We start from the raw sequence: 27,336 nt of genomic DNA, 5'->3' as shown, positions 1-27,336 counted from the left end.
GAGAAACTTAGCAGTGGGCAACGCTTCGCTCTGGGGACGGCATGATAAATAAAAATTTGGTCTGATAAATAAAATGTAGAGCCTGTGTATTTAAAGGCCTCTGGATGAGATTATTAGCAGCTCACACTGCGATTAAAGCCAACTTAAGAAGTTGCCAGCGGCTGTGTTCCCGCTGCCTAATTGAAACCATTCCTTATTTACTCATCTCGACTAAGGGGATCAGAGAGCAAGCAAAGACAGTTTCATTTTCCACTTAATATCTACCGCCTCATGAGCCATGCGCACACGCAATAGCATCCCTCTGGGGGGAAAGGACAGGGTGTTCATGTAGCACCAAAATGAAGAGGGAAGGAAAGAGAGAAAAAAAAAACAAAATTACAGATCACAGAAGGATTAATTCCATTTCTGAAGGCAGTCGGCGGTGGAGGAAGGGGGAGGAAGGGGGAGGAAGGGGGAGAGGAAGAGACGTTTGCAATGGCGCCCTATTTCTTTGTGTTAATTCCTCCACGCTTTTTAACTTGTAAAGCTCCTGCATTGTGGCGCAGTAGGACAGAGTGTGATTGAGAAATTTGGAGGAGTATTTTTAGCCGAAGCACTCGGTTACCCTAAGGGGACAGCATATGATTTTTTTTTTTTTCCTCCCCTTCTTCTTCTTCCTCTGCTTCTTTAGTGGTTTCACAATGAACCTCTGGATTTGTGCCTGGAGGGGAAGAGTTGGGATCCAAACTGAATCAGCTCTCTATCTACATCACAGGGGCTGCCTCCTGATTGGTGCTAGCAGGCTTGTTCCAGAAATCCCTCTTTCTTCTGTCTTGATGATGAACTGAAAGCACGCCACGCTATTGTGATACAGACTCACGGAACAATGTCACACATATGAGCTTTAGTTGAATTGGTCTGCCAGAGGAAGTGTGGTTTGTCAAAGTGGGAAAGGGTTGGGGAGAGACATATTCCATCCAACAGGATTATTTTAATCTCATTTTTGAAGATAATCAATTACAGGTGTTATAAAGACACAAATCAGATTAAATATACTTTTTATTTGACTGGTTCAAAGACATTTAAAAAGATTCATAGACAGAGATCAGCTGTTATGGTGTGTGAAGACTTTCACCTTGATTCATGTTCATGCTGTACGTCTCACAGCAGGATATGTGCTTTTTGTGTTTGAGCAGAAACATTTTCTATTTCAAATTGTGTTTTATTGAGTTTTCAAAAAACTGTAGTGAGAAAAAAACAAAAAACCCAAAAAACAGTCGAAACTGAAAAAGAGCTAATAAGACACAATTGCATGAATGCCATACATGGATCCCATCTCCAGTGTGCGTCATATATACATACATACATATTTCATAGACAGTTTGTTTTTTTGCTTCAGTTTCTTACATTTCCAATAGTCAACCCATGTACAGATAAATGCCAAAAGAAAACAAAGTTCCGAGCAGAAACATTTTCCCGTTGAAGCATCTTTGCCTCCCTTAGCGCTGCGCTGGGTTTGTCCACCTGTGTGTTTGCTTTGGCTTTGTGTGCAGTCACGCCACCTCTTAAGTTTACTTAGCAAGCTTTACTTCATTTAAGGAGGTATGCACACTAAGACAGCCTTCAATGAAAAATGTGTTTAACTATATTACACTTGACTGGAGTCAATAGCATGTCAGTATGTCGGTGTAATGTTGGTCAAAGGCTTTACAACTATAAGTGTGACGTGTATTTAATTATGCTCCATGATTTTAAATTGTATTTGACACATCCACAATCATACCAGCATGTCATAAAGTACTTCAGTGGCTTCTTCTCCCTTGAATGTGCAAATAAATAATGTGTGAAATATAAAAGAGGCGCATGTAAAATATATACAATGGCAGCAGTAAATGTTTCTCAGTTCAATAAATCAGTCACTCACATATAATAAACAACAAATCTGCATGTTAGTGCTGCAGGAGTTTGCTCTGGCCAAATGTAATAAATTACACAGATGTTATGCAGAACAAGTTTGCAAGCATGCACACATTACCAAGACTTCAACAAACAAACAACAACAGTCCGTATGTGGACGAGCGTGCCGTTTGGTGTAAGGAATTTAAATTGGGGATGGCTTGCTGACTGAGTTTAGGCCCCAGATGTCCTTGTGTTGCTTTGTGTGGGGGGTGTATGTTTTATTTATATGATGATAGTAACATTGATAATGAGAAAGTAAACCAATTAAAATTCAGGTTTTGCAGTTTTTGGAGCCAGATAGTCAATCACAAACAGATTACACATCAAAGACACATAGTCCATCATATCGACAGTCTTTTTAATTGAAGTGGATTATTAGTAGCTCGCATCTAATTACACTTGCAGAGTAGCTTTCATGCCTTGTCACGGATTATGATGGTAGCTATAGTGTTAGCCTTCCTGATGCTACCTGAGACCAAAAAGAAAAGACCCGCTGGCTGGCATCGTCTCTCCTTCCTGCTCCACCCACACTCACCCTCCGTCTGACCTCCCATTGAACTTCTATACTTTGACTTTTCTCATGGATCTAAAGCTTTCCCTCTGTACAGTCTCATTGAATCTAATTAGCCATAGCAGCATTTCCCACGTCTTGTGACAGCCCGTACAGACCACCAGACCTCTCCCTCCCTCTATCCCTCCCTCTATCCCTCCCTCCTCTCCTCTCATCTCCCCAGATTCCCATTCTGCATCCAGCTCTTTGTCTTGGCTCTCTCCCATGCACCCCAGCTGTTTGGCCTGCAGTAAATGTCGCCTCGTGCAGCGTACTGCTGGGATCCCAGCCGCTATGCATCCAGGGCCAAGCGCCGTCTCCATTATGGCCTCCCTAACTTTCTCTTCCTCTGTGTTTTGACCTCTCTGCCGTTTATTCCTCCATCATTCCCGTCCATCCTCTCTCTTTCTCCTTCCCGCTATTAGGCTTTGCATCTTCCCTATTTTCCTAATCTAATCGCTCCCATTGCTGAACCTTAACCACTCTCCTTTCCCGCACTCATTACCATTCATCCTGATTGGCTGATGTTCCCTGACAGAAGCTGTGTGTGGTTTGTTGTAACACAGCTGGTTGCTCCCTGAATGAAGCCGTCACCAGCGGCTGTCTGCTGCAGGTTTTCATCCCCTGGGGGAAAGCTGGGAGGGACATAATGCTGAGAAGGAGCTTTGCAGAAACTCTGTCCCTAACTTTCTTTTCTCCCACTGATTGCCGCTCATTAACGTCAGGCCTTTGTCCGCGCTACTTGGACGAGTAAAAGTTGAGCTGAGAAGGAATCAAAGTAAGTGTCAGAACAGAGAGAGCTGCTGTGATACAGAGCCTAAGCAATCAGCTCTGATTGGATTTTGATCCACTCTTATTAACTCCCAGATTGAGGGGATGGAGCGAAAGGAGTGATGCTAATTACCAAAACAAACCGTGAATGCTTTTAAAAATCAGTGTTGAGATCTGAATTGCAAATCTCTCACATGGTAATTTTTTTTAAAGCAAATTTTACTTTACAGGTTTGGTGTCTCTTCTTCTCTGTTGTGCTGTTGGTTATTCTCATTAGAATAATGTGTGAGGTTAGGTCGACCGAGCTGTGATGGATCCTGTGTTATAACGAGGTCCTGAGGAAGAAGGTTGTTGTGAGGAGGGTTAGGGTTAGGGTTAGGGTTGGGGGGAGGGTTAGGGTTGGGGGGGTAGGAAGTCGTGTAATTTATGTCATTGACGTAAGGTGACAGACGGACGGATTGCAAAGACCGAGAGTTTCAGTTAGAAACGTTTCTCATGCGGTTTCCTTTTGTCAGTTTACTTTTGAAAAGCGAAACTGTAAGCACACAACCTTTCTTGCTGTTTATCCCACTGAGCTGAACGGTGCTAAAATCATTCTTTTGTGTGTGTCACAAAATGAAGTGAGAAGAATTGAAGAGCTTTTGTAGATGTGGTTAAAACAGCTTTTAGTAGCAGTGTGTAATATCTTGTAATACATATAAACTTAAAGGGAATGAAGTTCTAAATGTAAATGTCTTTTTCCAGAGAAAAGTCATGTATAATAATTTAAGTTATTACTTTACAGACAGAGCTGCAATGTGTTGAGAATAAACAGAAGGATAATTTAATTATGAATAGGAGCAGTGACAGCCTTGGATGACAGCCACCCTGTCTCCAACCCGCTTTAGACTCATTTGTATTGCCAAATATTTGATATATTACAAATTTGCAACAGAAAATATTATGATATTGCAAAGTAATTTCGAGGAGACAGGGTTGCCTAGAGATAAGGAATACAGCATATTAAAATTTCATAAACTTGCTCAGTTTGACAAGTGAAACTTTAAACTTTCCACAGAAACAGAAACAGCACAGCAGCAGAAATGTCTCCAGATCAGATTGTTTTGTCTCACACGTTCTTCTCCCTCTCGGTGTGTCTCAGGTGGGACGTCCACGCTGCATCTCTCGTCTGTGCGGGAGCTGCCAGACCAGCTGCAGGAGCTTTACCAGCAGGGCTTCGTTCTGGCAGCCGTTCACCCGTTCATCCACCCCTGTGGTCCGGAGTCCAACAGCTTACCACACCAGCTCTACCGGGCCATACTGGTCCGACTCTGCGACGGGTAAGAGCCGTGTGAGAGAGAGAGAGAGAGAGAGAGAGAGAGAGACAGAGAGAGAGAGAGAGAGAGAGAGGTATTTAAATGTGTAATGAGGCATCATGGCGGGATAATGGTTAAGATGCATACCATGCTGCAACTGCAACATCCTGGATTTGATTCCAGGAAATGTGTTGCTCCACAGGTTCCCTTTGCTACCTTAAGAAAAGTATTTTTAAAAAACATTGCATAATCTCAAATACATAAATAGATGAAGGAGAAAGGAGGGAACACTTTGGTTTGCAACTTAGACAACAATGGAAATAGCCAATGCAAAAGCACTGCAAGTAGAAAGTTGCATACAGTTAATACTGTAATATGCTGAGTTTACTGAGTGTCCTGATAGTTTTTTATTTAAACTGAGTAATCAGATGTTATTGGGATTTATTGAGATTCTGCTCAAACATTGCTGCAACTCCTGCTGATAAATAACATAATTTCCTTTTTAAATGACCCCTGTGTATACCACACTTACACATTTACACAACACACAGGCTTTTTTTTTTTTTACTATTATAAGCTTCACTCTCATCGGTCATCAATTAAAAGGGAGAGGACACTTATTTAAAATATGTTAATAAACTAAGGCAAGGGTCTGGCCCTGAGGCAATCATCTGGCAGGGACCCCAGACTTCCTCGCTTACACCCCTGAGAATAAGGCCACTGTTATCACAAAATGATGTAGCCATTATGGCCACTTAAGACAATGTCAAGATTACTAATGTACTTTAATTGAAGTCATTATGCAGAAAAATACTTAATCTTCACGTCTTGAGTGGTACGAAAATGGTATGCTGCCTGCTCGGTAAGCCACACACTAATTACACATGTTTATAACTATTATATAACAAATTATTTTTAGTCTGTGTAATGTTGGATACCACCTGAGAAAATACAGTTGTGTTTAATAGTGCGTGTCAGTCCTGTAACCTTTCAGTGACGTGCCGCTGTCTGCACCAGAGCATCACAACATCTGTTAGTGGCTCAGCAAGCTGTCATATGGGCAACTGCATTTGGATATCAGTCAGCAATAATCTCAATCTTCTATCATCAGCCCTTTCAATGCTCCAGCCATAACCAGCTGCATGGTCCAAAGTCACCGCCACCCCCTACATCTGCCCTCCAGCCCTGTGCCCGAGCCCCTCTGTCCAGGGAACTGCAGGGGGGTTGGGGTTGGGCGTGCACCTCAATCAGGGCAGGACGCCAGGGAATGACTCCAAAGGAGGCTGAAGGGCATGGAGGGACAGTGTTGGACAGTGGAGGGTTAGGGGCTCTGGCTGGACTGTTAACCATCAGGGGGTTGAGTCCAGATTCTTCTCCATCAAATATAAAACATACTTCTAAATTGACTTTGGAAAAGGAAGGAAAGGGTTTGGATTTGATTTACCATATAATCTGCACATGAATATTCCAGCCGAGCATCATATCAGATACTTACAACCATTATTACTCGCCGTACATTATGGGAAGAATCCTCAGAAACCCGTAATACAATGGCAATTTCACAAAAGAGATGAAAATTCCCCAACAATTGAAGAATTGTCAGGGACCTGCAAGCCAATAAGAGACAAGTATCTCCAAACGCTCTCTGATTGGTCTCGACACTTTTCTTTTACTGAAGACAAAAAAGCTCAAAGTGGAGAACTATTCAGGGCTAGAAGAGCTCAGGCTAGAAGACGCCAATGGTGAAGACAGGATGTTGATTTTTCTTTTTGTCTGGTCAAAAATTCCTCTAAAAAAAAAAAAGAGAAAAAGTTTTTATAGCTTTTGGGGAAAATTCATCCTGGCATTTGCTGGCTTTGGCGGCCCCAAGGGGTCATGAAACCTGATCGGCTTATTCAGGACCACGTCTCGTAAAGTCAGTTCAAATAAAAACAAGACAATCAAAAAAGACTGAAGCTATGAAGAGAAGGTGTTTTTGTCTTTGTGCGTGTTGTTGTGCTGGCGGGGGTTAGGGTTAGGGGACATGCAGACAGGCGGAGTCCAGCAGCTAAAGCCCCAGTGGCTGCTCAGCCTGGCTCTGGAGCCCCAGTGGCTGCTCTGTCTGGCTCTGGAGCCCCAGTGGCTGCTCAGTCTGGCTCTGGAGCCCCAGTGGCTGCTCTGTCTGGCTCTGGAGCCCCAGTGGCTGCTCAGTCTGGCTCTGGAGCCCCAGTGGCTGCTCAGTCTGGCTCTGGAGCCCCAGTGGCTGCTCTGTCTGGCTCTGGAGCCCCAGTGGCTGCTCAGTCTGGCTCTGGAGCCCCAGCAAACATCCAGGCCTGTTTACCCGAACACGGTTTCCTGGCTGCAGGGCATGGATGTGTGAGAGAGTGTGTGTCTTGCCCCTCTCTGAAGAGGTTACACATTCAGCTCTTGAACCTTTCACCTCTTGCTTCCGTGTGTTAAGAGCTTCCTTGCTTTCACATGCAAAACTCTTGTAAGTTAGACTTTTTTTTTTGGGGGGGGGGGGGGGGGGGTATCGTTATAGTGGGTGACAAACTGTTTAAATCCCCCTCTGCTGTTGCTGAGCAGAATTCACTTCAAGGCTTTAAAGCTGACAAACCCATTCCTGTAATTTCATCAGTGCCGAGCCTCAACCCAACACTACTGCGACTAATCTACATTGACATTTCAGTCATTTAGCTAACACTCTCACCCACAGCGACAGTACAATGATTGCAGAAAAACCAATACCTGATATTACAAGCAACCGAGAGTGAGGAGTGTAATAATCAGAGCAGCTGTTCCCTGACAGTTCTGCTGCAGAGTTATCATTAAAAAAAAAAACAGCACGAAAGATGCAATAAAAAAACTGTTGTTGTTGAGACCAGAGAGAATTATGTAAAAAAGGAGTTTGAGATAAAATAAGAGAAGATAAAAACTTTGTTGATCCACACGGGAGAGTTACATTGGAAAAAGAAAATGTAAGGATCCAATGTAGAAGAAGAAAACTAAGCGGAGGCAATAAACAAAAAAACAAAAGATAAGAAAAAAATAATAATAAACTCAAAAAGTAGTAAATTAGAAAGGAAGCAATTAATTGGTTTGTGCAAATGTATGCTGATGATAATTTAAATTCTGAGGTGGTGGAGGGAATGTGCAGAAATTGTGTCCTGAGGAAATAAAGAAGCAGTTTTCAAGTTAGTGCCGACTGTCTAACCTGCCGCCGTCTCTCCCCCGCTGGTGTCTGCCGGAGATATCGGAGGGGTTTGTTTCTCTTGTCTTCAGAAGAACATATTCGCTGCTTTTTCCTCGTCTGAGAAACAATGCGAGATAATTCATCACAGCAAACATGACAACTTAATTTGGGTTTGTCAAACTTTCGGTTTTTATCATTATTGACTGTAATGTTGGCAGAGCTGAGCAGCGTACGGCGCTCTGATATGCCAAGCTTACCGTCAATCACCCGACAGCCACGGGAAGAAACTGAAGATCTTTAAAGACGTGTTGGCTGACAGTTTTACTTCTAATATCCTTGTCTTCTTATCTGGGGCGTTTTTGTCCATCAGAATATAATTTATTTCAAAATGGGAATTCATTAAAAATGTGAATGCTGCATTTTCTGAACTGACGCCTCTTTAAAAGTCTGGTTAAGTGTCATGTGGAACAAAGCAGCTGGACTCAGACTCAGAGCACAGCAGGGACAAAGAACTGAAGAATAGATTTATTCACCAAACCAAGAACCGGGCGAACGTACAGACACTGGGAGCAGGGCAGGGCTAACGAGGCTGATACAGGCCAGGTGTGCAAACACAGAGCAGGGCAGGGCTAACGAGGCTGATACTGGCCAGGTGTGATGATGAGCAGAGGAAGAGAAAAACAAGCACAGGAACACAGGCGGGAAACCAAAAACACAAACTTAGGGTCTGTTTCCTACTCCTCTACTAACTCTGACATCATGTGAAGTATGTCGTAGGGTTAACCCTAACTGCGTAGTGATTTAGAGTATGTGAGAAGTTCCTGGATGGTTTACATTACCCAAGATGCAACGCTACTACTCACACTCACATTACCCAAGATGCAACGCTACTACTCGCACTCACATTACCCAAGATGCAACGCTACTACTCACACTCACATTACCCAAGATGCAACGCTACTACTCACACTCACATTACCCAAGATGCAACGCTACTACTCACACTCACATTACCCAAGATGCAACGCTACTACTCACACTCACATTACCCAAGATGCAACGCTACTACTCGCACTCACATTACCCAAGATGCAACGCTACTACTCACACTCACATTACCCAAGATGCAACGCTACTACTCACATTCACATTACCCAAGATGCAACGCTACTACTCACACTCACATTACCCAAGATGCAACGCTACTACTCACACTCACATTACCCAAGATGCAACGCAACTTCTGAGAAAAGCAAACGTCACAGATCACCACCTCGGTGGTTTCAAGTTAGCTACAGCGAGGGTATGTTCGCTTCCTGTTTTCAAAATAAAAGCACCAACTCGATCGTTATGGTTTTCTTAATAATAAAAGGCAACAGGTGTTTTATTTTGTGAAAATGACAGGAAGTGCGTTACTCGCTACGGCTAACTCCGAATTTGCAGGAACAAAACTTTAAACAGGTGTTATTTGGACAGATTAGCGTCACACTGTGGATCTAAAGGGATACTTTACTTTCTTCCTAAAAAGGTTAGAAATGTGGATAAAGTGGTATATTTACAGAGTTAGAGCTAAAATGAAATCAGCTTCAGCCTGATGATTTCAGCTCGGGTAGGAACCAAATGCATTATGGGTAATCGTGTAGTTTACTACAGTGTAGACGATCTGATTACTATCTGGTCCTTTAGTGTGTATTATAGAAGTATGTAGTATAGAAGTATGTATTACTGTATGTAGTATGCGGTTTCTAACACAGCCTTAATCTCATATAATCTGCTGTATCCTGAAAATAACTTCAATGATCCAGGACTTAGACACACAGAAAACCTCCCCCATCTGCAACAAATCAACCCCAAAACTCCCAAAATACCAAAAGTCCAGAAATCCCAAAGCACAAAAAGACATTAAGTTTAGACAAGTAAAGGTTGGAGAAAGATTGAGCTCATGGTAAAAAGAAGCCAACACTGATTGTTGGAAGGAGAAAGCATCCAAAGTCAGACTTCACCTCCCTAATATATTTTATGGCCTTCTAACAATGTTCTCGTTACTGCGTATATATACCTCTGAACGAGAACATTAATTACACAGCCACACCTGCAAAATCCTGAAAATCACATAAATGATCCAGGACTTAGATGTCATTAAAGACGCACCAACACTAGAAGACAGAAAATAAAACATGTGGAATAAAACATTTTAACCTCCAGCTGCAACAAATCAAACCCAAAACACCAAAAGTCCAGAAATCCCAAAGCACAAAAAAAACTTAAAGTGGACAACTAAAGGTTGGAGCAAGATTAAGCTCATGGTTCCAGGGAGACACCCCCCCCCCCCCAAAGATATTTTATGGCCTTCTAACAATGTCTCGTTACCGCCTTACACAACCACATAAGACCGCTTCACAACGCCACGATAAGGCCGTTTGATTAAATGACAAAAAGCTGTCAGGTTTGGAGGTCTTACATCAAAATGATGCAGGAGAGAAAAAAAAAGCAAATCAATGCTTGTTGCCTTCAGCTGTCTTCACACAAGTATATACAAGAAGAAGATGTGAGCAGATTAAAATGAAGCTCAAGAAACTTTCTTCACTGTCTGCTATCCAGTAAAACTTTTTAAATCTACCATCGAGTCATTTCACTGCTGCCTCTTACCTTAGAAGACATTCAAGGACCCTGTGAGGGTTTTATCAGCTGCTTGTAGTGATTTCATTTTATTCTCTTCAATTTTCTGATCACAGAGGATTGTCTCTTAACTGTGAATGACAATATCACATGAATGTTTTATCAACAGTAAAAGAAGCACATGCAGGCACCACAACATCAAAGCCAATCATTTTTAAAAATCAGTTTCTGTCTTAACCACATTTTCTCTTTTTCACTAAACCAACTTTCCCACGTTGGTGAATAAGTGTGCAGAAACACAGACGACTGGTACGTATCTTTCGTTACTGTGGTGAGAAAAGGCAGCCAGCCTAGAAGGTCATATAGTTTAAATGCACGGCACCTTATCTGCCCTCCCTTCCTATAGATTGTGTCCATTTGTAATCACCTCCCATGCTGTTGTATAGAACAATGAGCTTCACTTCGAGCATGCACAGACATTCATACAAATCATCCACTCCTTAGCTCTTCGCCGCTGCAAAACCGGACAACAGAATTATCGATTCTTTATGAAAAGGCTACAGCTGAATGGACTGCATTTCTTTTTTTCTTCTTCTTTTTTTTCAAAGACATGCTTGCCTTGCTGCAAAGAAAAAGACACCATGAGGGGGGGAAGAGGGATGGGGTTGGAGAGGAAGAAAGGAAAATCACAGTAGGGGTGTGAAGAAGTAGAGAGAGGAAGACACAGAGAGGCTGAAAGGGATTTTTAAAAAGCAGAGAGAGGGAGAGATATTGAGTGAAAAGGGCAGAGGAGTCTACTATCCTTTGATGGCCCCGGCCGAAAGCGGGGGCCCGGGCTTTATCTCCGGCGTCTGTCACCGTGGAGACAGCTGCTCACATCAGCACCAGCCCAGGGGAATCCAAATCTCCACCAGGGGAAAATGAGGGAAGAGAAACCAAAAAGCAGAGCAGCTCCTTTCCAGTTCCCTTTTGCTGTCAGATGCAGAAATGGGAAAAAAAGGAAGAAAAAGAGGACGAGGAAGGGTTGTGGGTGTTGCAGTGAATGGGCCTGAAAGCATGACAACGAGCAAGCCATTCATCCATTGCTCCAAAACTAACCGCATTTGTGACTGCATTAAAAAACAAAGCTAAAGTGGAGGTAGAGAAGCTGACTGGTGAACAGCAGCTGCATATGCGTCTTTATTTAGCATGCACAGTATGTCTGCGGACACAGGCCCAATCGAGTCTCTACAGTATTAGCCACAGTGTGAAAGGCTCAGCCAACAAAGCACTTTACATGTAGAGAGAGGGGAGGGGGGAAGGGGGGGGGGGGGGTTGGATGAGGGGGTGACGCTGCAGGAGTCTGTGCACAGTCAGGAACTACACAGAGGTTGTGTACACACAGCGGCGTGTCATCTGTAAATGTTTAGACACCGTCACCTGACTGACATATCTGGTTAATTGGGTTATAACTTTAGAAACCTTAGACAGCAATTTGTCATCGGCGCCGGCAGCCTCCCTGTTACAACCTTCAATGGTGGGGGGGGTGGGGGAGGGGGGGGGGTAAGAAGAATATAAAAAAAAAACCCTGCAACGCCGACAGAATGGATTGCACCGTTTGAAAATTTAAAATGTCAACTGTCAAATTTCCCAATGTTCAATTTGGTTGCGATGGAATAGGGTTACAGTTCAGCAGGCAATGTCTGATGGGATATATTCATCATTATTGGGTAATTGCAAGAAGCTCCCATGTGCTCAGGCAGAGAAAGAGAGGGATGGGCTGAGAGGGAGGAGAAGGGTGGAGAGATGGAGAGATAGAGAGATGGAGAGAGAGAAAGAGGAAAATAAAGAGGTACGGGACTAAAAACCATTAGAGAGGATCCGCTCTGGTGAAATTACTCACAAACGTGTGAAAATGTGACATTAGAAGAGGTGCGCTGTATTATTAAAGCTCCACGGTGACAGAGTGCTAAACATGGGTTCAGATGCTCCCTGACTGTGTCGTCATAGCAATAGATGAGCGGAGCGTGAGAGGCCCGACACGGCTCGGCTCCTTAAGCAAAAGAAACAGGAAGGGATTCACATCTTCACTCACCGACTACACAGCCTCGGCTTTCCTGCATGAGGAACATTATATACAGTGAGTGTAATTCAACTGTTCTCGAGCAATTTCCTGAAACAGGGCGACATTAAAGTAGTCATTTAAAGCATTTTCACAAATACCAACTTTGTTACTTTCCAACAGTGACTGGCTTAAAAAAGCATCTTCCTAAGAACGATGCTTCTGCAACAGGAAGCGATGCAATTACTTTTTAAGCACAGAAAAACATTTTTATGGACAAATAAGTCAAACAGCAGGAAGTTATGTTGTTCTGAAGTCTCTCGAGGCGAATCCAAGTAAACCTTAAATTCTCAAATGAAGTCTAAACAGGAAGAGTCCGTCGCATGTTATCAACCCTCCTGCTGTCCTCGAGTCAAGGGAAGAAGGGAGGAAGGAAGGAACGGAGGAAGGAAGGAAGGAAGGAGGGAAAGGAGAGAAGAAGGAAGGAGGGAAAGGAGAGAAGAAGGAAAGAAGGAAGCAGGGAAGGAAAGAAGGACAGAAGGAAGGGAGGAAGGAAGGAAGGTATCTGAATGATGACCAACCTCCCTGTGTGTGTGTGTGTGTGTGTGTGTGTGTGTGTGTGTGTGTGTGTGTGTGTGTATATTTTTAGGCATATCAACGTCTCTATAGATGATCATGGCGGTCTGACAAACACTCACACATTCTTTATGGGATGAATCCTAACTGTAAATATTTGACTTAGGTTCCCGTTACCATCAACATCTCCTGTTTAAAGCATCCTAAACCAATATAATGAATATGTTAAATAAGCTAATATACTTTTAATCATTAGCATTTTAGCGTTAGTGTTAGCATTCAGAGTTCTTTACCAATGAATTTACTATTAAGTTCAAAGCGTTGCTGTGTTTAAATGCATCCTCACTGAGCTGCTGGCATGACTGCAGAGTGTTAGTCTGCTTTATCTATCCAGGTGTGCTCAATGCAAAGCCTGATAATTAAATATTCAAACCGTGTGGCCATGCAAAATCTGTCTGTCTCTACCTTATATATTTTTCATTGTTAGAACAGAGACTTGAGTGTCTTGCTTTTGGGAGCATAGTTCCCAAACACCACCTATAGAAACTTCATCAACAGAAACACCACTTTACACACACATATATATATATATATATATATATATAAAATCCTCTCGCAGGTTTTATTCTGAGAAAAGATTAGGTACTGGCAGCCACTGAAAAATAACAACATGCCAACATAACCTCCTCTCATACCTCAGTGAGCTCAGTGTAATTGGAAACCACACAATTACAAACGATGTAGCCGCTACACCGCTAAAACAAATCCCAAAGCAAGCCATTAACAGGTAATACACAATTAGTTACCATGTGAACGTTCAGCTCCTCGGGGAGTGATTAGTCCAACGAAAGACGCTGAAAGAAAGCATGTGACCCATCTGTGGGCAGGCGAGAGGAGGGGGGGGGGGAGTGGTTAGCAGGTGTATTCATCCAGGAAGGATCTCCAGGTAGGTGGGCGGGGGGGAGGCAGGCAGGAAGGCATTTGACACCCGTCTAACCACACGAGGCCTCGGGAGCTGACAGCCAGAGCTGCACGCTGCATGAAAAGTCACCGTTTTACACAGAAGATGGACGGCAGGTGATGCAGCTGCTATTTTTAACCCGAGGCCTCCCTCCAGGACGGAGTTGTTCTCACACGCTGACTTCTCCCTTCACTGCCGTTCCAGCTCTCTGCCTGCAGAAGCCTCCCTCCATTCACAGGTTTATTCCAAAATATGATTTATTGAACAGTTTGGAAAAAAGCAACACCTCCTCCGTTTGATGGCACAGAATGAAATCAAATTATCGTGGTTAAGTGCAAGTTCTTGATTTTTTATTTTAAAAAAGCTCAAAATGACTGTTTTTGTTTTATAGATTGATGCTGAATGATGAAAAGCACTTTTAATATCGCTTCAACATGAATTTCTATTAATTTGAATTTCTGAGGCTGCCTCTTAACTTGCAGCAAGAGTAGTGCACGGGGCACCTGTAGACCTCTTAGTACAATATTGCTAAAACATGTTGTACAAGGTCTATAATGCTCTGCGCTTCACTACATTACAGTATATACACTCCACCGGCTGCCTCTCCCTCTTTCTCTCCGTTTTGCTCCCTGAAGTTTTGCCTGGAGCCAAACTGGTCGGTTTTGATTGATGTAGGAACCAACGAGGGGGGGGGGGGGGGTATACATGCACCTTTCTGACAGCGCCACCAGGCTTCTGCTGTCGTGCCTTTGAATCTAATGACGCTGCGAAAAAACTAGAGTCGGTTCTCTCTCTCCACCGTTTGCTGTAATGAATGTTTCACAGAGCGTGTGAGCTGTGTTTGTACTTAATGAATCAGTCGGCCCAGTTTCTGTGCGTCTGTGTGCTGCCACAGCGATATACGCAGAGCGACGGGTTTCAGTGACGGGGGGGGGGGGGGGGAAGTGTGGTGACTGGGTCTTTTTTTTTTTAAGGGATTTTTCTGGAGGGATGAAGTGACACAGTGCTGTGAAATGTACAGGAAGGTCTAAGCTTGGGTTTAAAGTGATAATGCAGTGATAGTGACTTTAATCTCAGTTCAAGGCTTAGAGACAACTTTTTTTTTTTTCCTTAGAAAGCCTGGGAGACAAAGTGGGTGCTTAAAGTGTGGAAGATGGGTGTTTATCAGGCAGGAAGGGTTTATCAAAAGTTGAGTTGTATTATGAGAAGTATAAGTGTCATGCATGATATGTTTCCTGCATCCAAAAGAGGACATGGCAGAAAAATCACAGTGATAATGCATTAGGACCCCCCCCCCCCCCCCCCTCCTCTCTCTCTCTTCATACACACACAAACACACGCACATGCACTCAGAGGGAGCCTTTGTGTGAACTGGGAAGCAGCAGCATGCACAGGCTTTAATACACACACTAACATGCACACATGCATCTTTTACCCTCTTTCTCATCAGGTGTCCGTGCAAAGCCAGAACTCATGCAGAGCACACACACACACACACACACACACACACACACACACACACACACACACACACACACACACACACACACACACACACACACACACACACCTACAGTACAGTACATGCACTATAGTGTACACTGAGGAAAAGGGTGTGTGGGGCTTCTTCGCCTTGTCAACAGGATGAGGAGCAGGGGAGATGGAAGCTGGGGCATTAGTCTCCTCAGGGCTGGCTCTGGGATTTCCTCCAGAGAATAGAAATAGGAAAATACAACACCATATAAATAGATTCTCCCCGCTCAAAATACTGATATGGCCTCAGTGGGGAGGGCTGAGGGGGGGGGGCAAGACGAGATTTGCATCGAATGCTTTCTGTACTCCCCGTGTGTTTTCTTTCATGCATGTGGATCTTTGTCTCACTTAAGTGTTTTATTGTATTTTCTGTGGCCTCCCACAGGGCAGCAGTAACATGAACAAAGCTTCTTGATGCAGCGTAATTTGGTGATCGGAGTTATTTTGGTATTATAGATCTAGTGCTTTTGGTCTCTGAATAGCACCCCCCATCTGTGGATGGGTTATGTGTGTAATTTTATAATTTTAGGCTATTTGTGGATGTGTGTGTGTGTGTGTGTGTGTGTGTGTGTGTGTTTGTGTGTTTGTGTGTGTTTGTGTGTGTGTGTGTGTGTGTGTGTGTGTGTGTGTGTGTGTGTGTGTGTGAACATGTAAGGGTACCCTCATGTAAACCAAGTGTTTGTCCAGCAGCCTGCTTGGTTGAAAGGCTGAAACTCATTGTCCTCTTTCCCCCACTGTGGTGCCTGCAGGGTGGAGAGGAGCCAGCCAGTCTGCCCACCTTACAAACTACAGCTGGAAGAGTGTCTGTCTGCTGAGCAGGTGCCCACCCCAGAGCTCATCCAGGGCTACGTCAAGAAGGTAGGGCTGCTTTACAAATGCCAACGCTGAAGGTTTTGTCAGTTTGTGCCCAGCTGGAAGAAGGGATGCAGGGAGGAATGAAGGGAGTGGGAGTTAAAGAGGGACAGATGCAGAGACATTCTGGTGGCTGCTTATTCAAAAACAACAAATAGTGAGTTGGAAGATCTTAAGCAGACGTGTGAAGGAAGGATGTCTCCAGAATATAAACTCTACGCCTCCTACCAAACTCCAGATTGCATTTGTGCAGCATGTCATCCTGTCTAAAAGGTTCACAGAGCACAATGTTTTGAATGTTTACAACTATATTTTAGTGATTCAACCGCGTTACTAAACCTGCAAGTAGAAGCACGCTGCTGTCAGGTTGAAGACTTTTTAATAGCAGCTTGTCACAAAGCGCTCGGAGCACAGTTGCCATGTTGGAAACGTGACAATAGGATGTTTTGTTGGGTTTTATTGCTGCCACTTTTTCTTTGAACATAAAAATATAAGAAGAAAACTGTATTTCAGGGAATGCCAGGTATGAATCAGCTGTAAAGCTTCTACATTTACTACCAGAAATATGCATGAAGTGATTCATTTCAACATTGTCTGAACAGTTTCCTCTTTCGCTTGAGTGAAAGTAACAATGCCAGTTTAGTCACATAGAAACTAAATCAATAAATAGCAGTGGGGGGAGGGAGGGGGGGGTAGCTAGGTACATTTAACTACAATTGAGGTACTATTTAACTAATAATGGATGTCAGGCAAGAAAGAGATCAAGGGTCTAATCAGAACCAGGTTAAGGTAGGTAATTAGAAAAAGTCGATAGAAGCACAATCCTACAACTCTGGATCTCTCACACAAAAAGATCTGGCACAGAAGGAGGGAAAGAGACTAAATACACGAAGAGAGGGGAAGACAATGAGACAAAGGTGCAACACATGAGGGCGGGGCAGACAATCCCACAGGCGGGAAACATGACAGGAAGTAGATCTGAAACGAGACAAGAGACGGAAATAAAGAATTCAAAATAATACAACATGACCTCATGTGGCCGGACAGACCGTGATGCACCTCTACTCCACTTAATATGGTAGTTTTTACTGTACTGGAGCTACGCATTGAGTTAACATATTATACGCTAATAAAATATAATGCACTGTTGAATATTAAACTAGCAGTTCTCAGCTTTTTGCCTTTTGACCCTTTATAATATCAAGTTTGGCCCTTTGTGATGTTTCATATTAGTGTAAAACTGTCTAATTTAATTCACTAATCAACCTAAATATGTCAAATGATCTCATATTTTACAAAAAAAATAAAAAGCTTTTAAAAAACTGACCTTTTGAAGTGGACACAGTATAAATGAATCGTATAGTCAGATAACCGACCTGCAACTTGACCAACTTCAACAGTAAAATGCTGCTTATAAACTGTCACATCAATAATCACTGCAATCATTTTCTACATTTATTCAATAATAATAAATAACATGAACTTGTACTGGATTACTTTTTCATTGATGCTTTGGTGCTGTTACATAAAGGATCAGAGTAGTCCATCCACTACTGAAGGACCTTTATTTTAAGCCAGCGTCCAGTATTTCCATTCCTCATGTGTGACTTTAGTGTCTGACTAGCTGCAGCTTTTCATGGTTTCAAATCCAAACAGTGCAGCAGGAGGTGAGGTTACTCATTAGTGGAACAAGTGTTCAGATTAAAAGTCTTCAGGGGTCTACATCTGATCCAGAACAGACCAAACCAACCTGAGCCTCAATGTACATGAATGCATTTTAGAATATAAGATAGAGACTTGATGCAGAGACCTGATTGAAAGAGAAGGCACCAGAGCCGGCAGCAGCACGACGCTCTGCTGTTAACAAGCAGCCGCGCTCTAATAAGAGCACCAACACTTCACAGTTCACATTCTCCATCTCACCTCAAAAGAACAACATTTTTCTCCTGCTATAATTATGATGCACTACAAGCTGATAGCGAGTTCTCTTGGTTTTCTTATTGTAACCATGACGACGAACATCCCCTACCCTTAACTGGGTGGTAATTTCAACCCAAATCATCTTTCCCTAAATCTGCCCAAGTTGTTTTTGTGTGTAAACCAGAGTACTGTCACTGTCACATTATAATATATACTTATCTCTCACCAGTTTTATAATGATTGCGTCTGCTTGCCATTCTTGACTTAATCATATTTCATCATTTTTTAACATTTAATTTGGAGGATTTGGTGAATTAGATTAAATATAATTTGGATCTTGGTCTCGGATACAACTATAGGAACTAAGTGGACTTTTAACTTCTAATTTGGATCCTTGAAGCAGCAATTTAAAACACTCTATACTGAATTCAAGTGTAAGTAAGTGAGTAATTAAAGTTTATTTATTAGAGCACATTTCACAGAGCAAGTTACAAAGTGCTTCACAACAGTAAAATTGTTAAAAAAAAGAAACAACAGTACAATATAAAATAAAATAAAAGAAACAAACAAAACAAAAGCAACAATTTACCTTAAAAACACACAAAATATAAACTCTAGACTCTACGAGGGTTAGGGTTAGGGGTTAGGGTTAGAGATAAAGGTCAGTGTGAATAAATCAGTCAGCTGTTAACGCAGGTCAGACGTCTATAAGGCTGCGTTCACACTGCTAGTCAGAATCCGATTTTTAGCCCATCTAGAACCAGATGCTCTTATGAAGTCTGAACAGTCATAAATCACATGAGATCCAATTTTTGTAACCAGATTGAAACCACCTTTGGGAGGAAGTTTCAAATCTCATTTAGACAGATGAGTCTGAGTCTGAACGGCTCCAAACACTCAGATCGGATTTGACTGTCCGTGACGTCTCTCTACGTCTCTACGCTACGTCTCTACGCTACGTCACTCTATGAGACACCAGACTCTTATACCAGCTGTTGTTGCTAGGTGATATCACTGGAGGACTTATTCCAGCTGTTGTTGCTAGGTGATATCACTGGAGGACTTATTCCAGCTGTTGTTGCTAGGTGATATCACTGGAGGACTTATTCCAGCTGTTGTTGCTAGGTGATATCACTGGAGGGCTTATTCCAGTTGTTGTTGCTAGGTGATATCACTGGAGGACTTATTCCTGTTGTTGTTGCTAGGTGATATCACTGGAGGACTTATTCCAGCTGTTGTTGCTAGGTGATATCACTGGAGGACTTATTCCAGCTGTTGTTGCTAGGTGATATCACTGGAGGGCTTATTCCAGCTGTTGTTGCTAGGTGATATCACTGGAGGACTTATTCCAGCTGTTGTTGCTAGGTGATATCACTGGAGGGCTTATTCCAGTTGTTGTTGCTAGGTGATATCACTGGAGGACTTATTCCAGCTGTTGTTGCTAGGTGATATCACTGGAGGACTTATTCCAGTTGTTGTTGCTAGGTGATATCACTGGAGGACTTATTCCAGTTGTTGTTGCTAGGTGATATCACTGGAGGACTTATTCCAGTTGTTGTTGCTAGGTGATATCACTGGAGGACTTATTCCAGTTGTTGTTGCTAGGTGATATCACTGGAGGACTTATTCCAGCTGTTGTTGCTAGGTGATATCACTGGAGGACTTATTCCAGTTGTTGTTGCTAGGTGATATCACTGGAGGACTTATTCCAGTTGTTGTTGCTAGGTGATATCACTGGAGGACTTATTCCAGTTGTTGTTGCTAGGTGATATCACTGGAGGACTTATTCCAGCTGTTGTTGCTAGGTGATATCACTGGAGGACTTATTCCAGTTGTTGTTGCTAGGTGATATCACTGGAGGACTTATTCCAGCTGTTGTTGCTAGGTGATATCACTGGAGGACTTATTCCAGCTGTTGTTGCTAGGTGATATCACTGGAGGACTTATTCCAGCTGTTGTTGCTAGGTGATATCACTGGAGGACCAAACCAGACTCTGAATCTTTGGGGAGATGGCTCCGTTCAAGTGAAGCTGGAGGGTTTGTTGTTGCTGTCGAAGTTATATGACATCACCCAATACACGCTAGATGACGCCTGCGCTGCGACGACGTTGCCACGGCAACCTGTCAGATTGGTCATTAGTGTGGCGCAGTCTGAACAGAGCCAAATCCGATTTGGACATTTGCTAAAAAGAGTTTGTACAGTCAGGCCTAACAGTATAGGACCCAAGGCAGAACCCTGAGGCACACCATGCAGGGACCAAGCAGCACAGAGAAACTCTTATCCAAGCGATGGGAGGTCGGATAACACCCAGAGACTTCCTCCCACTGCTTTAGCCTTTCAATCAGGATGCTGTGATCTATCAAAAGCTGCTCTGAGATCCAGCAGCACCAACACAGAGCATTCACCCACATCAGAAGACATCATTATGTCACTGGAGACGGAGAGAGGAGGAATGCTTCAGATGGAAACTAGATTGGTATTTATCTGAAATGTTGTCACGACTGAGCGCTGAGCAACTTTCTTTAAGACTTTGGAAATAAAAGGCAGCTTAGCTAGAGGCCTTTTTGGGGAGGGATGGGATAGTTTTGTTTTTTTTTCAGAAGAGAAGTATGGAAGTACTACCTGTGAATGCATAATTCAAGTTCTCATTACAGTATAAAGTTAGTGATGCATTAATGTTAAGAGTTAGGGTGTAATCTATGCCATGTGTCATATTTTATGTTGTTTGCCATGAAAAAGTAACTTTAGCTGTCACATATTGTAAATGTAGTGGAGTATAAAGTAAAATATTTTCCTTTTCCTTGAAGTTCAAGTACCTACAAACAGTATTAATGAAGCCACAGACTGTATATGGGTCAGTGACACACAAGGAAGCGATTCAAATATGTCTTTTAAAAAGTCTTAAAGTAGCATCATGTTTGTTAAAATGTTTTTTTGTCATTTAAATGACATTTGCACCATTTTTTAAAACCAAAGGTAAGACTGAATGCTCCTGAAAATGTCAAATATTAAATATTTTATCCACATACAGTGTTTAAGTGGACTTTTTAATATAAAAAGATATAATGTAAGATCATGCCAAACTAGTTGATATGGTGTTAGGTAGGAAGGAAGGAAGGAAGGAAGGAAGGAAGGAAGGAAAGAAGGAAGGAAGGAAGGAAGGAAGGTGTTTTATTGACTATTTACTGTTTTTAAGCAAGTTGAATTATTTGGAAGTTTTTATGGTTACACCACTTAGACATTTTTACCATAATCCTCTAATATATTCTCTCTAAATGGATTAAAAGTAGAAATTGTATGCTGGGTCCACAATAAAGGTGTGTGCAGGTTATTTATATGTTTATTATCTAATTTTAACTCCTTTAAATTTAACTAAACCAACATGGACACTAAAAAACATCACTGACCCAAATAAAGATATGCACAGTGAGGTGTTTTGGCATCTAGCAGCTCTTCTCAAATCACATACCGATATTCCTAATCTTCATTTTCATGATTTGGCAGCAAAGTGTTTAATTACACTGCTTCAACGTACCTCAACGTGTGTATGTATGATATGTACTGTAGTATTAGCTGTGTTTGCTAAATGCTCCGAGGCTACTGTTACAGCAATTAGCAAACCAAATATCTTCTTTTTTTCTTCTGAGTAGATGAAAGCATCAAACAGAAGCCACTCATCTAATAATTAACAGACTATGTGGCGTATGTCTCTGTTATGTATGCAGCACAGCAGGGAGCCTATTTGAAACAGCACTTCAGATGCCGTATATGCCATACATAGAATTATGTATTTTAATGCTTCCTTTAGCTGTATGTTATGTGTACAGTAAGTTTGCTGCAGAATGAATTGTTCCAGTGGGGAATAATAGAGCCGGTAATGCTGCATCATCCAGATTCAACCCTCCTGCCTAATCTCTATATTATAGGCCGTTATGTCGGCTTGTGAAGCCTCGCTCCTGAACCTTTCTGTACATTTTGCCCTTTGATTAGTCATGCAACTGCAGTCCTGTAGGACCTCATTACTGTTGGTTATCATTTTAATCTACTGAGCTGCTACAGGCCTGCAGGAGGAGGAGGAGGAGGAGGAGGAGGAGGAGGAGGAGGAGGAGGAGGAGGCCATGCTGGAAATGTATTAAAGGGAAGTGGACATGGATGAGCAGTAAAGAATTGAGCATAAAAGTCAATTTCCATCCAGCGTTCTCTCTTGGATTGTGTTTCCTTCTCTGTTTTCTCTTTTCGTATCATTTCTTCTTATTTTCTTTCCTTTCCATGTCTCACTGTCTCAATCTCTGTCATTATCCGTCCGCTTCTTTTTCTGTCATCTCCTCTCTCTTACTCTCTCATCTCTCCTCCTGCGTTTTCATCTTGACCTTCACACACCTCCTCCTGGTGCCACTTTAATAACTTACGGGGGGAAATAGGAAATGTGGTCTCAAGTCAAAATTGAAATGTTTTTTTTCTTCTTCACTGCAGGCTGTTGATATTCTGGTGGCAGAATAAGAGGAAGCTGCTTCTCAGAATATGTTTCATCAAGTTTGTTCATGGCCTCGTGTCGGGTTAATGAAGAGAAACGATGCGATGCAAAGTTTCCCTTTTAACCTCAAAACCAAATTTTTGTGACCTGAAGCGGTTCCTACTGAGGCGGAGCGACTTGTCTGCTCATTCATTGAGAAGTTAAAAGAATGTCAATTTTTTGCGCACTCATACCAGACGGGGAGTTCTGGTCCTCTGAAATGAGGCCAACCAGGAAGTAACTTAGAGCTGCATTCTATCAAAAGGCCACCAGGGGGCGACCGTCTCTATACAAGTGAATGGAGAAGTAACTTAGAGCTGCATTCTATCAAAAGGCCACCAGGGGGCGACCGTCTCTATACAAGTCAATGGAGAAGTAACTTAGAGCTGCATTCTATCAAAAGGCCACCAGGGGGCGACCGTCTCTATACAAGTCAATGGAGAATTCACCAACTTCTCACTTGATTTCTAACCTCAGTAAACGTTTTCAAAATGTGTTTATGGTCTCAATCGCTAGTTTAAAGCCTTCTTCAATGCAGTATGATGTTCATTTGGGACATTTTGGCCTCCCTGATTTTATATGTGACGATAAAGCAGGGTATGCATTAGGGCGTGGCTACGTCCTGATTGACAGGTTGATTGACCAATGTCCTCGAGCTCCAGCCCTCGTAACCATAGCAACCTCCCCGCTCCGCCCATGACTCCGCCTCATGCTCATATAAGTAGAATCCGTGTTTTTATTTTTCCCAGCATGCACCTGAAATTTTCAAGATGGCGCTGCCTAGATTAGAAACTATTGGCTTCCGAGCAGCAGTCCACAAACCGATGAGTGACGTCACGGATGTTACGTCTGTTTCTTTTATACAGTCTGTGACTCAAACATCTACTCTGTGTTAACATTGTAGATTTGTGTATTACAGTAGAGCCCAATAATGTATAAGCTCTTAAAAGGCTCCAACTAACAATTATTCAAATTACCAATTAACCTTTAAAGGTCCACTTCTCCCTTTTTGTTTCTCTTTAAGTATCTATAAGCTCATTAAAGTAGTCACAAAGCACACTGTTTGATAGAGTATTAATGTATCTGCTTTTAATCTTAGTTGGTTTACATAGAGGGAATAACTCAAAGACAAGACCATGCATTTTAAACGGCTGCGTTATCCCATCAAATGTTAATATTCATTTGTTTTTTGCTTTATTCAGTTCACCGCCAGTCTGAAATATGCCATCAAACTATTGGATGGATTGTCATGAAACTTTTGTTTATGTTTCCATGAGGATGATTTGTGATGACATTGATCATCCCCTGACATTTACTTTGGCTGCACCATTGACATTTACATATTTACACTGCAGTAAATGTTAGCATAGATGGATAGATACATACATCTTAGCTATCCACTCTTGTATTTACAGTATCTAGCAAAGTTAATAACCTCTTTACATTTACTCCATCTGAAAGGGAAAAAGGCAAACCCAGTCATTTGTGAATATGAAACTATTTTGACGCTGTGTTTGACATCCCATTTACATATTTTGTGTGTTTTCAGTCGATCTTGATGCTTGTCATGATGCGTACTGTTATCAGGATGTTTCTGGAAAAAAATAAGTCTAATCTGAATGGTTGTATTTTGTCAAACAAGAGTTTTAATAATAAGATAATAATAACAATGGTGCCGAAAATAAATTCAATCATTACAGCCCACGATCTGAATCTACTTGTGCTATCAACTGCACCAACATTAGACAGTCAAAGCCATTCATCTCTCTCTCTCTCTCTCTCTCTCTCTCTCTCTCTCTGTCTCTCTCTCTCTCTCTCTGTCTCTCTCTCTCTCTCTCTCTCTCACTCTCTCATTCTCTCTCTCTCTCTCTCTCTCTCTCTCTCTCTCTCTCTCTCTGTCTCTCTCTCTCTCTCTCTCTCTCTCTCTCTCTCATTCTCTCTCTCTCTCGTCTCTCTCTCTCTCTCTCTCTCTCTCTCTCTCTCTCTCTCTCTCTCTCTCTCTCTCTCTCTCTCTCTCATTCTCTCTCTCTCTCTCTCTCTCTCTCTCTCTCTCTCTCTCTCTCTCTCTCTCTCTCTGTCTCTCTCTCTCTCTCTCTCTCTCATTCTCTCTCTGACTGCCTGCATTACCATTAAATGAGATACAACAGTTGCTCCCTTTTATCTCAGCAATTCCATTTCAACATATTGGTATGGGGAATATGATGTGGAGGAACCCAGAGAGCGTTCACTGATATTAAACAATATGGCTGGAAACATGTGACTGTTTTCCAATTTAATTTCATAGTGAATAACCTGCGATTTGATTTGATTTTTATTCTTTCCCCTCACTGTGGCTCGAGATAGAGATGGGCGACGCCTTGGCTTGAGTGTGGGGTGGGGGGGGGGGGGGGGGGGATTGGCGGTCGGGTTGGTTTGAGTGGCCGGGGGGGGGGGGGGGGGGGGTGCAGAAATGGAGAAAGGCATCATTAACATTCTCTGACAGTTAATATTTCAATCTCGCACCGTGGCAGAATCCCAATATTGTCATAAAATGCCAGATGACAATAAGACGGGAGGGGTGGGGGGGGTTGGAGGGGGGGTGGGGGGGCGGGGGGGGCGCATGCTGGATTTGGGACTCGGCCCGGACCTGGGCTGTGGCCACTCTAGTCTAATCAACAACTGATTGGGGGGGAAGGGTGGAGAAAGAAAACAAAGATCCAAGATGCTCTCCATGAAAAGTGTTGAAGGAAAAACTTCGTATCACGATATATACTGATATAGTATATATCGTGATATAATTGATTTCAAACTAATTCTGAAAAGGTCGTCATTTTGCATCCTGCTTTTTTTAACTGATGCTTGAAACCCAAAACTAATGTGAGCATCAGCACATGTGCATGTAGTCAAATCTAGAGCTGCAGCTAATGATTGTTTTGATGATCAATTCTTTGCCATTGACTTTATCAGGATTTATCATTTAGTCAATTAAATAGAAAGTTTAAAAAGGCCCATTACAATTTATCATATTGTTTTATCCAACATTCCCAAATTTGAAAAGGAGAGTGAGAAGAGAAGGAAAAGTGAATGAATGACAGATAATGTTTAGTATTTTATGAAATTGACTCAAACAATCAACTAATTGATGATTAACTCGTCATTTCAGTTTTTCAGACTTTGTGATCGAGTGAAAATAACTAAAAGCAAAGTAGCAGCACCTGTATTAGCATTTGTCATTCCATCTTTTAATCATCAATATTTTCCCAACAGCAGATCCAGGATGCTGCCGACCAGGGAGTGATGTTCATAGGATTTGTCCAGGAACCATACGGGGCACCGTGCACCAGGATCAGAGAACCAGACACCCCCTCCCTCTCCCTGCACTCAAGCCCCAGCTCTGTGCTCGGTTCCCTGGGCAGCCGCAGCCCCTCGAACCCCTCGAGCCCCAAGAGCCAAGCGGTACCTGCAGCTCGAGAGGATGCAGCGGACAAAGAAGGGAATGAGGAAGCCTCGTGTAAAGCAGGGGATGAAGCGGTGGGTGAGGAGAAGAATGAAAGCGAGAACACTGGGAATAATTCAGGGAGCGGGACGGAGGGCAGACAGGTCGAGGCCTCGCCTGCAGCGTCTCCAATATCAGAGGCAGATCTGGAGCGGAGTGAGGAGCTGACTGAGGAGGAGTCACCGTGTCACAATAACAACAAAGACACAGAGACAAAGGAGAGGCCGAGATACCGCCAGCGGAGAGGCGATGGTGAGTGGTCTCCATGGTTACAGCAATCATAAACTAAAAATGATGTGTTAAGCAAAAACCATGTAAATTAGGACTGTTAAGCTCGTACTGGGAGAAACATGGGGGACAGTACATGTAGTACTACAGTAGTTCTAACAGGTGAAAGATTAAGTGATAAGAGGCTGATAACAATAATAGGAAGTAAAATCTGATAATCTGATATATATATATATAATATATATAATTAGTACTGTATAAAATGTCATCAGTGCAGTGAAGCAGTGAACTTCAATGGGTCTTTAATAATTACAAATGACTAAACTTAAATTATGAAAAATGATAAAATACACATGCTTGTTTTTTATTTTTAAAAAAAGAAAAATATCAGTATATCAGAGAACATAGACGCCAGTACAAATATATCTGATAAACCAACATTGGTGAATCTGATGTACAGTAAGGCTCTAACATATTTAAACTCTCATATTGAAACTGGTTTTCTTGGTTGTTGAGTCTTTTCTCCTGGTGATCTTGGTGATATTGGTGATATTGGTGATATTGGTGATATTGGTGATATTGGTGATATTGGTGATCTTGGTGATATTGGTGATATTGGTTGGGTGTTACTATCCCTCCTCTGTCTCTCCTCACAGAAACACACTGAAGCACAAAGACAGAAATGTTATTCTAAAAAAAGACTTTAAACTTGAACAATTCCCACTTGATTTGTCTAACTCTGACTGCAGAATCCTCACATTTGCTTTAACCAAACTTTAAAATGCTTTTTTTTTTTGTGCAGAACAGAACAAGAAGTATTTCTTACATTAAAGCCTCACGAGGAAGGGATCACACCGCAGCCGTTATAGAGGAAAAACTATTTCAGCAAAA

General features: G+C 42.3%; 1 protein-coding gene across 1 annotated transcript in view; it reads left to right on the top strand.

Annotated features, from left to right (window-relative positions):
• The window catches only part of LOC128365980 (raftlin-like), a 121,830-nt gene that overhangs the window by 47,393 nt on the left and 47,101 nt on the right, over nt 1-27,336 (top strand). Inside the window, exons 3-5 of the mRNA XM_053326616.1 lie at nt 4,401-4,578; nt 16,206-16,314; nt 25,989-26,469. Of these exons, the coding sequence (XP_053182591.1) occupies nt 4,401-4,578; nt 16,206-16,314; nt 25,989-26,469 (768 nt within the window). The remainder of the gene's footprint in view (nt 1-4,400; nt 4,579-16,205; nt 16,315-25,988; nt 26,470-27,336) is intronic.

The sequence above is a fragment of the Scomber japonicus genome, chromosome 10, assembly GCF_027409825.1.
Source record: "Scomber japonicus isolate fScoJap1 chromosome 10, fScoJap1.pri, whole genome shotgun sequence".
Classification (NCBI taxonomy): domain Eukaryota; kingdom Metazoa; phylum Chordata; class Actinopteri; order Scombriformes; family Scombridae; genus Scomber; species Scomber japonicus.
The sequence above is the reverse complement of the archived record's forward strand: the minus strand, read 5'-3'. Positions and strand labels throughout refer to the sequence as shown.